Source organism: Nycticebus coucang, chromosome 11 (assembly GCF_027406575.1).
Source record: "Nycticebus coucang isolate mNycCou1 chromosome 11, mNycCou1.pri, whole genome shotgun sequence".
In the NCBI taxonomy this organism is placed as follows: Eukaryota; Metazoa; Chordata; class Mammalia; order Primates; family Lorisidae; genus Nycticebus; species Nycticebus coucang.
Window position 1 is genome coordinate 17,679,473 of NC_069790.1, and position 16,274 is coordinate 17,695,746.

The 16,274-nt window shown below is 36.0% G+C and overlaps 1 protein-coding gene across 3 annotated transcripts in view; it reads left to right on the top strand.

The window, feature by feature from the left end:
* Positions 1-16,274, top strand: part of AMPH (amphiphysin) — a 299,359-nt gene that overhangs the window by 188,224 nt on the left and 94,861 nt on the right. For all 3 annotated transcript variants that reach the window (XM_053608793.1, XM_053608795.1, XM_053608796.1), the window contains exon 5: positions 2,698-2,793. In XM_053608793.1, the coding sequence (XP_053464768.1) occupies positions 2,698-2,793 (96 nt within the window). The remainder of the gene's footprint in view (positions 1-2,697; positions 2,794-16,274) is intronic.

Here is a 16,274-nt window from a genome sequence, read left to right on the forward strand (position 1 = left end):
TACTTCAGGTGATTTATTGCCACTCATTTAGGCACAGAAGACCTAATCTAGATGTGGCAGCCAGAGCTCAGGGGAAGGTCTGATACGTGATGAGCTGAACATTTCTGCAGCCTTGAGAAAGATGGGTTATAAGCAGAGTGCAAGGCTGCTCCAGGACAGTTCTGACCAGATTGGTATGGGTGGGAAGAAGTGATCAGTCCTGACATTGATCTTCATAATCTCTTTATAACTAAGCTAAAGACAGATTTACTCACAAGGAAAGCTCTTTTTTTTAAGGTAGTTATTGTCACCTTTATTTATTTATTTATTTTATTATTATTGGGGATTCATTGAGGGTACAAAGAACCAGGTTACATTGATTGCATTTGTTAGGTAAAGTCCCTCTTACAATTGTGTCTCTCCCCTGAGAGGTGTATCACACACCATGACCTCCCACCCCCTGTCCCTCCTTCCTTCTCTTGGCTCTCCCCTTCCCCCACCCCCAACCGTGCACTAGGTTAGTAATTATCCTCATTTCAGAATTGAGTACATGGGATTCATGCTTCTCCATTCTTGTGATGCTTTACTAAGAATAAGGTCTTCCACTTCCATTCAGGTTAATACAAAAGACGTAAAGTCTCCATCTTTTTTAATGGCTGAATAGTATTCCATGGTGTACATATACAGCAGCTTATTAGTCCATTCCTGGGTTGGTGGGCATTTTTCCACATTTTGGCGATTGTAAATTGAGCTGCAATAAACAGTCTAGTGCAAGTGTCCTTATGATAAAAGAGGTTTTTTTTTCTTCTGGGTAGATGCCCATTAATGGGATTGCAGGATCAAATGGGATACTCTGGTTTTTCTTCTGATTGAATAAGGAAAGCTCTTATTGATAATATTGCATCTTTTAAAAACTATCAGGGTATGGATTTGAAAAAAATCAGCCAATGCACATCATTTTCAAATGCTATTATAAAGTAATTGTGTCTTTTCACCTTTCAGTATAAAAAGACTGTTTCAACATCATGTTGCTAAATACTTTGTAAATTTCTGATTAATTGTGTATAACTAAAAATTCATCATAGAGAAAGAATTTTTTTAAGGTAGCTATTGACACCTTTATTTATTTTTTTTCTATTATTTTGGGGGATTCATTGAGGGCACAAAGAACCAGGTTACATTGCAATAATAGAAACTTTGTTAATAACTTTTCAGAATGCCATTACACTTTTTAATTTATTTTAATTATCATTTAATTATCATAATACAGAGTGATTATTATTATTTTTTTTTTTTTTCAGTTTTTGTCCGGGGCTGGGTTTGAAACTACCACCTCCAGTATATGGGGCCAGTGCAAGAGTGATTTTTTTTTTTAAAGAAAATGGCTGTTATCCTACTTATGGCTGCCGGGATTTTGGTATCCTTAGATGCAGATACAACTCTGGCCTCTACTGATGAAGAAACTGAATACTACATGTTCATTGGGTCTACTTACATTAGAAGATGAGCCTTTTTAGGCAGTGAAGTCAAATTTTTTTTGCTTACATAAAATTCTTGAATTGAGATTTGTGACTAAGAACACTCCCTCCCTCCCTGAAAATACATTTCCTTGGCCAGAACATAGTCTCATGGCTATACCAGGATGCAAAGGAATCTGGGAAAGAGAGTCCTTATCCTAAGTGGCGGAGTGCCCAGCTATAATCAAAAGATCCATTACTGAGAAGAATGAAAGCATAGAGACTAGGGAACAAGCAGAAGATTCTTTCAGAAGACCCCAAATGCAGCAGTGAGAGAAATGTAGAGATGACATTCTTGAGCACCCGATGTATATCTGTGATTCTGTGAAGGATGTTATATAAATCAATTCATTTAGTTGGATAAATTGAACTTCAACTTCAGGGAGGTTCAGTTTCCCAAAGTCACATAGCTGGGACAGGAATCCTACTCTATTGAGACAGCCTGTTGTAATAGTCAGCTCATGGGTTTTGAATTCAAGGAGACAGAGCTGAGTTGAAACCCGTGTCTGTCATTAATCTACTGAATGACCGTGGCCATGTTATGTGACATTTCTGAACTTCAGTATTCTCTTCTATGTGGTGGCAATAGGTCTGATCTTCTAAAACTGTTGTGAGAATTAAATGACTATTTGTGTATCACACACAAACAAACACACACACACTCTCACATAAAGAGTTGAATCAATGCCTTGACTTAGTTATGGTAGTTGATAGTAGTTGTTAATAATAATTCATTGTGTTTATCATAGTTGATACTTTCAGAAGTAAGTGGGTAAGGCCCTTGCTAACATGACTAAATTTTCTTCTTTCCAGGTGGAAGCATAAGCAGTGGTTTGTTTTTTGTTTCAGTCCAGGGTGGTATCTAATTTCATGAATTGCCTTAGAAGCAGTTGCCTCAGTGGAATTCTTCTCAGTTTCTTAGCCCCAGAGTCCATCCATAGGAATATGGAGACCTTTCGTCACTTCAACATTCCTTAGTAGTGTAGAATCATAAGTAGATTTTTATTAAGCTCTTACCGAGCCTGTATTATTAATTAGAATGGGTGGCCAACTGGCATTAAAATTTTATTGTATTTTTTAGCATCTAATATCTGGGAAAGTATTACTTGTCTGATTTTACAGATTCAGAGTTTTTAGAAGTTTGGTGAAGAGTATCCAATTAAAATAATTCACCAGCTGCCTATTTTGCTTTTTCTTTTAGAAATGTGATGTACTGTGGGAAGACTTCCATCAAAAACTAGTGGATGGATCCTTGCTGACATTGGATACCTACCTGGGCCAATTTCCTGACATAAAGGTATTTTACTCTGTGTCCATAAAGTAAGAATTGAATGGTTTCATTTAGTTATTGAAACATGGACAAGAGATGGAGAATTAAAAGTCCTCAAGCTGACATCAAAGACAACTGGTAACTTTTCATTTATTTAAACATGGGATTTTTCTTTTTTTTTTTTTTTTATTAAATCATAGCTGTGTACATTAGTATGATCATGGGGCACCATACACTTGGTCCATAGACCATTTGACACATTTTCATCACACTAGTTAACATAGCTTTCCTGGCATTTTCTTAGTTATTTTGCTAAGACCTTTACATTCCACATTTACTAAGATTCACATATACCCTTGTAAGATGCACCGCAGGTGTAATCCCATTAATCCCCCTCCCTCCACCTACCTCCCCCCTCCCTCCCCTCCCTTTCCCCCTTCCCCCTATTCTTAGGTTACTGGGTTATAGCTTTCATGTGAAGGTCCTACATTAGTTTCATAATAAGGGTGAGTACATTGGGTACTTTTTCTTCCATTCTTGAGACACTTTACTAAGAAGAATATGATCCAGCTCCATCCATGTAAACATGAAAGAGGTAAAGTCTCCATCTTTTTTTAAGGCTGCATAATATTCCATGGTGTACATATACCACAATTTATTAATCCATTTGTGGATTGATGGGCACTTGGGCTTTTTCCATGACTTAGCAATTATGAATAGGGCTGCAATAAACATTCTGATACAAATATCTTTGTTATGATGTGATTTTTGGTCTTCTGGGTATATGCCCAGTAGAGTGATTACAGGATTGAATGGCAGATCTATTTTTAGATCTCTAAGTGTTCTCCATATCTCTTTCCAAAAGGAATGTATTAATTTGCATTCCCACCAGCAGTGCAAAAGTGTTCCCTTTTCTTCACATCCACGCCAACATCTCTGGTCTTGGGATTTTGTGATGTAGGCTAGTCTCACTGGAGTTAGATGATATCTCAAAGTAGTTTTGATTTGCATTTCTCTGATGATTAAAGATGATGAGCATTGGGCGGCGCCTGTAGCTCAGTCGGTAGGGCGCCGGCCCCATATACCGAAGGTGGCGGGTTCAAACCCAGCCCCGGCCAAACTGCAACCAAAAAAAAAAAAAAAAAAAATAGCCGGGCGTTGTGGCGGGCGCCTGTAGTCCCAGCTACTCGGGAGGCTGAGGCAAGAGAATCGCTTGGGCCCAGGAGTTGGAGGTTGCTGTGAGCTGGGTGAGGCCACGGCACTCTACAGAGGGCCATAAAGTGAGACTCTGTCTCTACCAAAAAAAAAAAAAAAAAAAAAAAAAAGATGATGAGCATTTTTTCATATGTCTGAAGGCCGCGCGCCTGTCTTCTTCAGAGAAGTTTCTCTTCAAGTCCCTTGCCCAGCCTGCGATGGGATCCCTTGTTCTTTTCTTGCTAATGTGTTTGAGTTCTCTGGGATTTTTATACTGTTCCCATCAGTTTGAAATGAAATGCAGTTACAGAAATCACATTTCCACTTTAGTGAACTGCTTCAGCTTTCACTTCTCTGCATAAGTCTTTTAAAACCTATAAATCTAAAGCCATCAATCAGAGCTAACAAAAATTCTTTTTTATTCTCAAACTTGATTATATAGCATTTGACAAGGATTTCTATTAGAATAATAGAAAGAAAGAAAGGGGAAACTTCCTTGTAAATGTTAGCATAAAATCTGATCTTAACTTATTTACTGTTTATTTTGCATGTGTTTATAGTGCACCTGGGTATTTTTTCTCTCATTGAAATTTTCAAGTTCAAAGTGAAATACTGAGATATAAGTATTTCAAATTCATTTGCATCTGTATCTAAAATTATCTTTTTAAAAAATTTATCTTATTTGACATTCAAATATATTATAAAGGTAAATGCGCACTGAAGGATTGAGTGTTTATTGGAATTTCCTCTGCAGGAAATTATACAGTTAAACTATTTAGGTTAAATGTAGAAAATTGTGAGTCTGTCCCTGGCCACTCCAGTTGTTTTTCTGCTGAAGGTGGAGTTTTAGTTAAGATAGGCATGTGCTGTCCTGTCTATTGGATAAGAAGGTCATGAACCAGCATCAGTGAACATTTGCTTTAAGTATCCTATTAGATGTCTTCTGATACATACTTTCACTTTTCGCGACCTTCATTGCAGCCATGACCACACACCAGGAAACTATCTGCAGTAATGTGAACCAGCCTTGGCCATAAAACATAGTGAAGTTTCTTTCTTTCTTTTTTTTTTTTTATTTATTAAATCATAGCTGTGTATATTAATGCAATCATAGGGTACAATGTGCTGGTTTTATACAGAATTTGAAATATTTTCATCAAACTGGCTAACATAGCCTTCACGGCATTTTCCTAATTATTGTGTTAAGACATTTACATTCTACACTTAGTAAATTTCACATGTACCCTTGTAAGACGCACTGTAGGTCTGGTCCCACCGATTCATAGTGAAGTTTCTTGGCTAAAAAATAGCACTCATGGCCAAGACTTTATTATTTATTTTGTGTGTGTGTGTGTGTAAAAATTTGGTTTATTTAATTAATTAACTAATTAATTTATTTGTTTATTTAATTTCAGGTTAATGTGAGGGTAGAAGAACTCGGTCAAAATATTTGAGTTTGTTAGGCAGAGGCCCTCTTGTAGTTGCGTCCTGCACCCAAAGGTTCCATATACACCTACACTACCCATCTCTCCTTTTTTCCCTCTCCCACCAACTTGAAATGAGTGTTTCTCTTATGTGGGTATGTATTGGATCATCTGCTGGTTTCAGAATAAAATTGAGTACATTGGATATTTGCTTTTTAATTCTTCTGATACTTTACTAAGAATGTGTTTTGACTCTATCCAGGTTAATACAAAAGATGTAAAGTCTCCATCTTTTCTTGTGGCTGAATAGTCCTCCATGGTCTACATATACCACAGTTTCCACAGTTTGTTAATCTGTTCCTGGGTTGATGGGCAGTTAGGTTGTTTCCACATCTTGGCAATTGTAAATTGAGCTTCCATAATCAGTCTAGTGCAAATGTCTTTATGATAAAATGATTTTTTTTTGTCTTCTGGGTAGATGCCTAGTTGTGGGAGTCCTGTTTCTTTATTTTTGCTGTTGTTGAAATTGCCAAAGAAGTCTACTTCATAAAATCTTTCTCCAGGCCAACTTTCTCAAGAGTTTTTCTCACACTTTCTTTTATCTTCTATTTTTATCATTTCATGCCTTAGATTTAAATCTTCTATCCATCTTGAATCAAATTTTTGGAGTGTTGAAAGATGTGGCTCCAGTTTCAGTTTTTTGCATGTGGTTATCCAGGGAATAGGGATTCTTTTCCGCAGTGTATGCTTTTGTTTGATTTATCAAAGATCAGATGGCACTAAGAGGCTGGTTTCATCTCTTGATTTTTCTATTTGAATCCAAATGTCTGTGCTATCAAATCTTCAAAGAAGAGCTTGTACTCGTACTGCAGAAATTATTCTAAAACATTGAGAAGGAAGGAACCTTCCTCAGCACAGTCTGTGAAGCAATCGTCACCCTGATAGTAATAGATTTTATCACTTTTCCTCCACATACTGAAATGATTATGTGATTCTTATTTTTCATTATGTAAGTATGGCATAGAACGTTTATGTATGTTGAACCATCCTTGCATCCCAGGGAGGAATCCTTCTTAGTTTGTTAGCATGTTGTTGAATTATTTTGCATCCATATTCATGAGGATGGTTTTATCTTCTTTATCATAGGAATAAAGAGTTGAACATGCTATAAAAGAAATTTAGTTGAACATGCTATAAAAGAAATTTAGTCAAAAAGACCAAAGCCCATGTTATCATCCGACTCCTCAGATTCTTCTTTCTTTGCTTCCACTTTCTTCTCCTCAGCTGGGGCAGCAGCAATGGAGGGGGCAGAGCCTCCTGGGGTGCAGCACCAGCTGCAGGTCCACCAGCCCCTGCATTGCAGATGAGGCTTCCAGTGGGTGCTGACATTGGCTAGAGCCTTTATAAACAAGCCAGGCCAACAAGGTTCAGCATTTACATCAGCTGTTTTAATGAGGCATTGATCTTAACGTCCAGGACTGTCACCTTATCCTGCAGAATGAGGGCTGAATAGATGCAAGTGAGCTTGGAGACAGAGGCCATAGCGCAGGTGAGTGTGGGGCTAGCTAGCACTGTTGCTGGGCACTGTGCTGGTCTTGGGATGAAGAGAGGGCCTCACCCCAGTGTGGCCTCAGCCTCCTCAGAAGGATGGAGCACCTTGGTGGCAGCTGGGGAAAGCAGTTTTCTTTCTTGTTTTATCTTTCTCTCGCATTGGTATCGGGGCCTTGGAAAATGAATTTGGAAATGTTCTACAATATTTTGGAAGAGTTTGAGAAAGATTGGCATTCATTCTTCTTTAAATGTTTGGTAGAATTTGCCAATGAAGCCATCTGGTCCTGGGCTTCTTGGGGAGAGTAGGTAGGTTTTTGATTGCCTATTCAAACTCTTTGTTAGTTATGGGGGTGTTTAGATTTTCTATTTCTTCATTATTCTGTCTTGGGATGGTTGTATGTTTCTGGAAATTCATCTGTTTTTATATATTATTCACTTTGCTGTCATATAATTGTTCATATTAGTCTCCTAGGATCCTTTGTATTTTTGCAGCATCAGTTGTAATGTCTCCTCTTTCATTTCTGATTTTATTTATTTGAGTCTTTTTTCCCTAACTAGTTTAGCCAAACGTTTAATTGTACCTGCTCAAAAAACAAACTTCTAGTGTCATTGATTTTTTTTCTCTACTATTTTGCTTTATTTCATTTATTTCTTCCTTACTTCTGACAGTTTGGATTTAATTTGTTCTTCCTTTTCTAGTTTTTTGAGATGTAATGTGAGGTTGTTCATTTGAGATCTTTCTTTTTAAGGTGGGCATTTATCATTATACTCCCCCTTATTAGTACATCTTTTGCTGCATCTGTAAATTGTGGAATTTTTTTTTAATTTGTATTAAAATATTTTTTAATTTACCATTTGATATTTTCTTTGTGCCATTGTTGTTCAAAGTGTGTTGTTTAATATCCACATAGTTTTGAATTTTCCTGTTTTCCTTCTGTTCTTGATTTTTAGTTTCTTTCTATTGTGAATGGAACATATATTTGGGATGATTTTATTCTTGTTTTTTTGAAGACTTGTTTTATAACCCAGCTTGTGATCTGTCTTGCAGAATGTTTTGTATGCATTTGAGAAGTATATTTATTCTGCCGTTGTTGAGTTGATTGTCCATAGATGTGTAGGGTTTCATTGTTGATTTTCTGTCTGGTCATTCCATTATTTAAAGTGAGTTATTAAGTTTGCACTATTATTGTATTGCCTCTTTCTTCCTTCAGTTTGTCAGTGTTTGTTTTTATGTTAAGTGCATATACAGGGGTTCAGAAAGTTTGCGTGCAATTTAAAATATTAAACTATTTAAAATTGCATGCAAACTTTCTGGACACCCTTATCTGCCTTGTAATTGCTGTTATCTTCGTGATACATTAACTCTTTCATCATTAGCTGTTCTTCTCTTGTGACAGTTTTTGACTTGAAGTTTATTTTGTCTGATAAGAACAGCTACCCTTTCGCTCTTCTGGTTCCCATTTGCATAGAATATCATTTTGCATCTCTTTACTTTCACCCCAGGTGTGTCCTGTAATTGAAAGTATGCCCATTATAGACAACAGCATAGTTGGTTCTCATTTTTGTTGTTTTTTTAATCTATTCAGCCACTCTGTTTTGATTAGGGAGTTTCTCCAATAAGTAATTATTGATAGGAAAGTATTTGCTATTGCCATTTTGTTAATTGTTTGCTTTTTTTTTTTAGTTCATTAGTTCCTCTTCTCTTGCTAACTTCTTTTGTGTTTCATTGTTTCTCTATATGGATGTCCTTTTATTCCTTTCTACTTACCTTTAGTTTACCTTTATAGGTATTTTTTGTGGTTATGATTGGGCTTACATAAAATAAATTATAATTAAACAGTCTATTTTAACTTGATAAGAACTAAACACATTGAGTCCCACAATAGAAAAAAAATTGTTTTTCCTGGGACTCATGCAACCTTCAAGGTACTCAAGGCAAAGAGACATATGAGTTATATGTGCTTCATGAGGCCCCGGGCTCAAAACTACTGTGAATTACGTATAACTTACATGGTAGTAACTTCAATCATATACAAGAAACTTTATAATTTATTTTTCCCTTAATACATAATTAATATCATTGATGTCAAAATTTACGTCTATGTATATTGTGTATCCATAAAGATAGTTTTTAGTTATAGTTATGGTTAGTATTATACTTTTATCTTTTGGCTTTTATATTAGAATTAAAAGTGATTTACCCACCACTATTCCAGTAATACAAATATTCTATATTTGTCTATATATTTACCTTTACCAAGAATTCATATACTTTCTCATGCTATTCTTTGCCATTAGTGCCCTTTCATTTCATGTCAAAGAACTCCTTTTATCACTTTTTGTGAGGTAGGTCTTGTGGTGATGAACTCTTTTTGACCATTATTTCTTTGAATAATCTTTGTCTATAGTTTTGGGATTCTATCTTCTTCTGGGATTCCCATAACATATTAGTTGATGCATTAAAGACCACTTGATGGTATGCCCCTTAAGCTTTCTTCACTCTTTTTCATTGGTTTTTCTTTCTTTCTCTTCTGAAAAAATAATTCTTCATGATCTGTCTTGGGATTTACTAATCCTTTCTTCTGCTTGATCTAATCTGCTTTTCAAGACTTCTAGTGAATTTTTCAGTTCGGTTATTGTATATTTGGGTCCATGGTTTCTGTTTGGTGTTTTTTTTTTTTTTTTTCAATATTTTGATCTCTTTGTTGAAATTCTCACTTTGCTCTTACATTCTTCTCCTAACCTCAGTGACAGTTTTGAATTCTCTGTCAGGTAAATCATGTATCTCCATTTCATTAGGATCTATATTTGGAGATTATTTTATTCCTTTGTTTCAAACATATTTTCCTATTTCTTCGTTTCAGCATCTTGACTATCTGTGCTGGTGTCTGTGCATAAGAGAAAATAGCCACACCTTTCCATCTTTAAAGGCTGGCTCTATACAGGAGAAGACCCTCACCAGTCATCTCCTTCATAGATTATGAATGCCTATCAGAATTGTTTATTATTCCAGCTGCTTTGTTGTTGTTCTTAGCAATCCCCAGGCATTTAGAGAATTCTGGGTGTCAATGCTCTGAGACAATGAAACTGAAATCATTTTCTTTGGAACCCCCCAAAAGGTTGCATTGTTGGATGCTTCCTCCCCAGGCAGAAGGTGGGATTTAGAGTTTTTCTATTTTCTCTGAGTTCAGTAGACTGGCTGTGACAGCTACTTGTACGGTAATTAATTCTCCCTAGGAGTGTGTTTTGTTTGTTTCTGTTTGCCTGCTCTGAACTAAACCAAGGGCAAGGGCTGCTGCAAGTGTCTGCATGTATGTTTGAACTGCTGTTTGTTTTCTGTAGACCTCAGGGGACTACTTTATGCCATGTAAGTCAGTTCCCTGAGAAAGGCAAGAAAGAAGACACTACCTTGTGTAGGAGCCAGAAAAACTGAGATGCCGAATGTGTAGTCCAACTCCTTCATTCTTCAGTGAGGAGCTGGGAGTGTGGCAGTCTTTCCCTATTGCATGGCACTGAGCTGGGGCAGAGGATATGGCGAGAAAGTATCTCCCTCTTTCCTGCTGGCTTCAATAGCGTTGGATTTGCACTTGCCTAAGGTTCAGGGTCTATTCAACTGGTTTCTGAATTTGTCACAAAGGAAATTGATCCATGTGTTGGTGTTAAATCTTTGTGTCCATCAAGGTAAGGGAAGTCTGTAGCTTCCTATTCCTCCACTTGCTGACATCACCTCTATGGCATGATAATTTAATCACACTTAATAAAGAGTACTTAGTAAAGCAGAGGAGCATAAATAAAAACTATGCCTTTGAAAATCCCAAAATAGCTTGAAACTTGTCCACATTGTTCATGGGATACATATTCATAGTCTGACCCAGCTAAGCAAATGAGGGATTGTGATTGACTGGAGAAGACATTTGTATTATTAACAAAATGTAAAGATCCTAGTTGTCATTGTAATGCCCAGAGATAATTATTTAGAAATTGGTTATAATTTCTAGGAAAATATAATTTCAGAAGATGTACACACATGTACCTGTGTTGTAACACAGAGATTCAAATAAAATCATGTCAGGTTATATATTGGCTAGTCTTTTCAGTTTATTATTTCTCTTCAGTTAGAAAGACAACCCAGTGGAACATTTATTTACCTAGGCAGTTCTTTTGGGGGTATCCATTGTATCTTCTAGTTATGGAACCTTCCAGTGCAGGGGTCCTCAAACTGCGGCCCACTGGCCACTTGAGGCGGTTTGATTGTATTTGTTCCTATTTTGTTTTTTTTTTTACTTCAAAATAAGATATGTGCAGTGTGCATAGGAATTTGTTTATAGTTTGTTTGTTTTTTTTAAACTATAGTCTGGTTCTCCAACGGTCTGAGGGACAGTGAACTGGCCACCTGTTTGGGGGGGACATATATATATCCGAATTCCAAAGAAGGACCCCTTCAGGGTCTGTGTTTGTTCTGACTCAATATATCCGAATTCCAAAGAAGGACCCCTTCAGGGTCTGTGTTTGTTCTGAGCCTCACCAGTGGTTCTGTTTCACTTTAACTGCCCCACCCCACTCCCCCCCACCCCCCGGCCTCGTTCTTGTGTAAATATGGAAGATGTCCATGATATTGATGTGCGTGGACAAGATGTATATGTATCCTGGATGTGTTACAGCTACCCACCAATTCCTCCTGAGTGTTCTGTAACAGACTTCAGGCAGAACTTTTTTTGGTTGTTTTTCTAACCTAAAATGGTCAAACCCCATTCCTCAGATCTGTCTAAATATTTTTAGTCTCTTTTATTGTTCCCATCTCTTATTCTCTAACTTGTTTTCACTCTATATTTTCTAGTACCTAGGTACATACATATACACAAACACATATATAACATTTCAGAATAATGTGTGTTAATATTATCTCAAAATAATTCAGGTAAATATATAATCTTAAAATAATTCACACATATATATTAGTAAATATATATTACCTAAATTATTTTCAGATTTTAAAATAAATATCTCCTTTTTCTTAAAAAGTCAGTCTAAGTTGATTCATTTTCAGTATTTTTTTTTTTTTTTTTATTGTTGGGGATTCATTGAGGGTCCAATAAACCAAAGACCTCATGAAAAAAAAAAAAGTTTGAGGACACCTGAGACTTGAGAATAATATCATCTTGGTCTTTTGCTAGATACCTGAAGAGAAGTTTATATCAAGTCTTTATGTGGATCATGGAAGGAGGCTGAAATAAATCATTCTTCCTCTCTTTCTCTCAATCCACATTTAGAAAATTGGAGCTATCAACCAAGATAGAGAACTGTTGAAACTATGTAACACGACAAACATTTGAGGAAACAGCAATGTTAACTTGGCAAGAAGACAATTTGGAATTGGAGAGTGTGCAGATACCCGTATTTAATATTTGGAAGGATTTTTTTTTTTTTCTGTGAAAATGGACTTAAGTTATTCTGTGTACCTTTAGTCTGAAAATGGAAGTTAAAAGTCGGTATAGACTCTATCACTTTATAACATTAATGCTAAGTGATTATGTAATGAATGGGTTATTGATAGAAATGAGGATTATGATTAAAAATACTGAGTGGAGAATTTTCAAAGCATGAAACACAATTTACTTCCTTGATTCCCATTAAAATCATAGGCCATGTGCAATTAAAACCACAGGCAAATTTCCAACTATTTACTGTGGCCCATCAGTGAGGGCCATAGAGTACCATTCACAAGGGGATGATGTTTGACTTTTCCAGCTGTGATTGGCAGGGCACCCTCTGTTGCAGTTACTGTTATGCAGCTTTGACATCTAAAACCAATGTTGTAATGACAGCCTGCATGTCACCAACTCAGGCTGGCTTACAGCTGTGAGCAGTTATTGTAAAATGTAGTTTAGATTGTATCTTGGCAGCCATGCCTGTGCAATTAAGATGTGTTTACTGCAATGTGCTGAAATGAATTCCAAATTGCAGTATTGTTGAATTTTAAAAAAAATGTATAATAAATTATTTTTTAATTGTAGAAGTTCAGTGCATGGTAAGACTCTCAAGAAACTTTTTTCATTTCTTTTTTTATCAAGATCTGTTCATTAAATGTATAATTTATTTGATTAAATACTATAAGGTATTTAAAAAGAATTATTTCATTTTCTATTAAAAAGCAAATGTGTGTTAAATTTCGCTTTCCTTAGGGCATTTGAATTTTCCCTCTGAGTTTCCCAAATATCAGAAAAGTAAAGAAATTAGATTTGTTTTCCTAACACAGAAATGTATGCATCAAGATGAATTATGGTTTTCAAATAGTCACTTCTCCCGTGGTAAGCTATCGGCTCTGTAATTGACTTGTCAGTTACACAAGAAAATGAGTCACATTATTTACTTCACTCTATTTTTGAACAAAATTAAGATTTTCCAGTGCATTCTTCTACCTTATTCCCAGATATAAAAGTAATTGAATTTTGGATGTTTTCAAAAATCAAATTCATTTTTGGGGGATCAAGATTTGCTATTTGAAGGATAATAAAGGAGTACCCAGGCCAGAAGGCAAGTCCATAAAGAAGAGCTTTACAGGAGTTTGCATATAGTACACAGGCCACTGCTTCAAGGGACAAGACCTCTCTGAAGGTAGCAGTTTACATGTTTGCTAAAAATAATGAGCTTTGTCACCTTAAGGACACACAGTGTTCACCATACCTCAAGGCCTTCACTCTGCTCTGCCTGCAACACTCATGCTGGGGGTTGCCATGAGGATTCATGGGATTATGACCAGGCTTTGTAAGCCATAAATACTTACATTATTATGGTGTGTTTTCTTCTTCCTACAATAAAAAATAAGCTGTGTTTAAGGCATCTCCTCCTGCAATAGTTCTAATTATTAGACAAGCTGGGTATGAGAGGACTATTGGGGAGATTTTTTAAAAATACAGATGTCTAAACCTTGCTGCAGACTATTTAAATCAGAATTTCTTAGTTTAGGGTTAAGGAATCTGTCTATTTTATACAATTTGTTAATTATTTTTTTTATTTAACTTTTGTTTAGTGGTTACCCTTGAATTCATAATATACATCTTTAGCTTACATGTCTAACCTCAAATAATTTATACCACTTCATTTAAGAACTTTCCAAGAGTACACTTTGAGTTTCTCCCTCCTTTCCTTTGTGATATCATCGTGATAATATTTTTCCTTTATATATGTGATAAATCCCATACCTTGTTTCTGGTTTTTGCTGTGAATGATCAGTTACCTTTCTATGCAATTGAAAGTAAAGAAACAAAAGTTTCATATATTTAATTTTTGTAATTTCTGGTACTCATTTCTCTGGGTAGCTCCTGTTGCTATTAAAGTTCTTATGCTGGCAAAGAATTCCCTCAGCTTTTGTTTGTCTGAAATACACATTTTATTGCATCTTCACTCTTGGAAGATACTTTCACCAGATATAGAATTTGGAGTCTGCGGATTTGTATTCATTTTTATTTTAAAAATTGCTTTAAATATATCATTCCAATGTGTTCTGGCTTGCATAGTTTCTAAAGATTAGCCTGCTGTAATTCTTACCTTTTACTTCATGTTTTTCCTTATTCTTGATTTTAAGCAGCTTAACTAGGATGTATAAAAAGTGTGTTGTTTGGTATTTTTCCTTTTGGGGGTTCTGTGAGTTTCTTGGGTCTGTACTTTGATGTCGTCATTATTTTATAAAATTCTAAGCCATTAACTCCTTAAATATTTCTCAAATCTATCTCTCTCATCTCTTTTTGAGACGTCAATTACATTATGTTAGACCATTTGATACTGTATTCTAGGTCTTGAATGCTCAATTCTCTGTGAGCTTTTTCCAACTTTTTTCTCTTTGTGTTGTAATGGGAAATTTATTTTGACCAGTCTTCAAGTGCACTATTTATTTCCTCAACTCTTTTGAGTTTACTGATCGGTGGTGTATTGAAGATGCTTTTCTTCTTTGGTATAATTTTTAAAATTTCTGGCTTTTCCATTTGACTATTAAATTTCCAAATTCCCTGTTCATGTTGACTTTTTCAAACTAGATACTTTCATGTAGTTATTTTAAAATTCTTATTTGTTACTTTTCATATCTGGGTCATGTCTAAGTCTATTTCTCTTGATGGTTTTATCTTTTCTCATGGGTCATTTTACTTTTGTTTTTGTTTATATCATAGTTCTTGGATGAATGTCAGATGTCGTGTATACGACCGTGAAGACTGGAATAATAGTTATGTCTGGAAATTAGCATGCCTTTTTTTTTTTTTATTGTTCGGGATTCATTGAGGGTACAATAAGCCATGTTACATTGATTGCAATTGTTAGGTAAAGTCCCTCTTGCAATCATGTCTTGCCCCCATAAAGTGTGACACACACTAAGGCCCCACCCCCCTCCCTCCTTCCCTCTTTCTGCTTCTCCCCCCCAATAACCATAATTGTCATTAATTGTCCTCATATCAAAATTGAGTACATAGGATTCATGCTTCTCCATTCTTGTGATGCTTTACTAAGAATAATGTCTTCCACTTCCATCCAGGTTAATACGAAGGATGTAAAGTCTCCATTTTTTTTAATGGCTGAATAGTATTCCATGGTATACATATACCACAGCTTGTTAATCCATTCCTGGGTTGGTGGGCATTTAGGCTGTTTCCACATTTTGGCGATTGTAAATTGAGCTGCAATAAACAGTCTAGTACAAGTGTCCTTATGATAAAAGGATTTTTTTCCTTCTGGGTAGATGCCCAGTAATGGGATTGCAGGATCAAATGGGAGGTCTAGCTTGAGTGCTTTGAGGTTTCTCCATACTTCCTCCCAGAAAGGCTGTACTAGTTTGCAGTCCCACCAGCAGTGTAAAAGTGTTCCCTTCTCTCCACATCCACGCCAGCATCTGCAGTTTTGAGATTTTGTGATGTGGGCCATTCTCACTGGGGTTAGATGATATCTCGGGGTTGTTTTGATTTGCATTTCTCTAATATATAGAGATGATGAACATTTTTTCATGTGTTTGTTAGCCATTCGTCTGTCGTCTTCAGAGAAAGTTCTATTCATGTCTCTTGCCCATTGATATATGGGATTGTTGGCTTTTTTCATGTGGATTAATTTGAGTTCTCTATAGATCCTAGTTATCAAGCTTTTGTCTGATTGAAAATATGCAAATATCCTTTCTCATTGTGTAGGTTGTCTCTTTGCTTTGGTTATTGTCTCCTTAGCTGTACAGAAGCTTTTCAGTTTAATGCAGTCCCATTTGTTTATTTTTGTTGTTGTTGCAATTGCCATGGCAGTCTTCTTCATGAAGTCTTTCCCCAGGCCAATATCTTCCAGTGTTTTTCCTAGGCTTTCTTGGAGGAT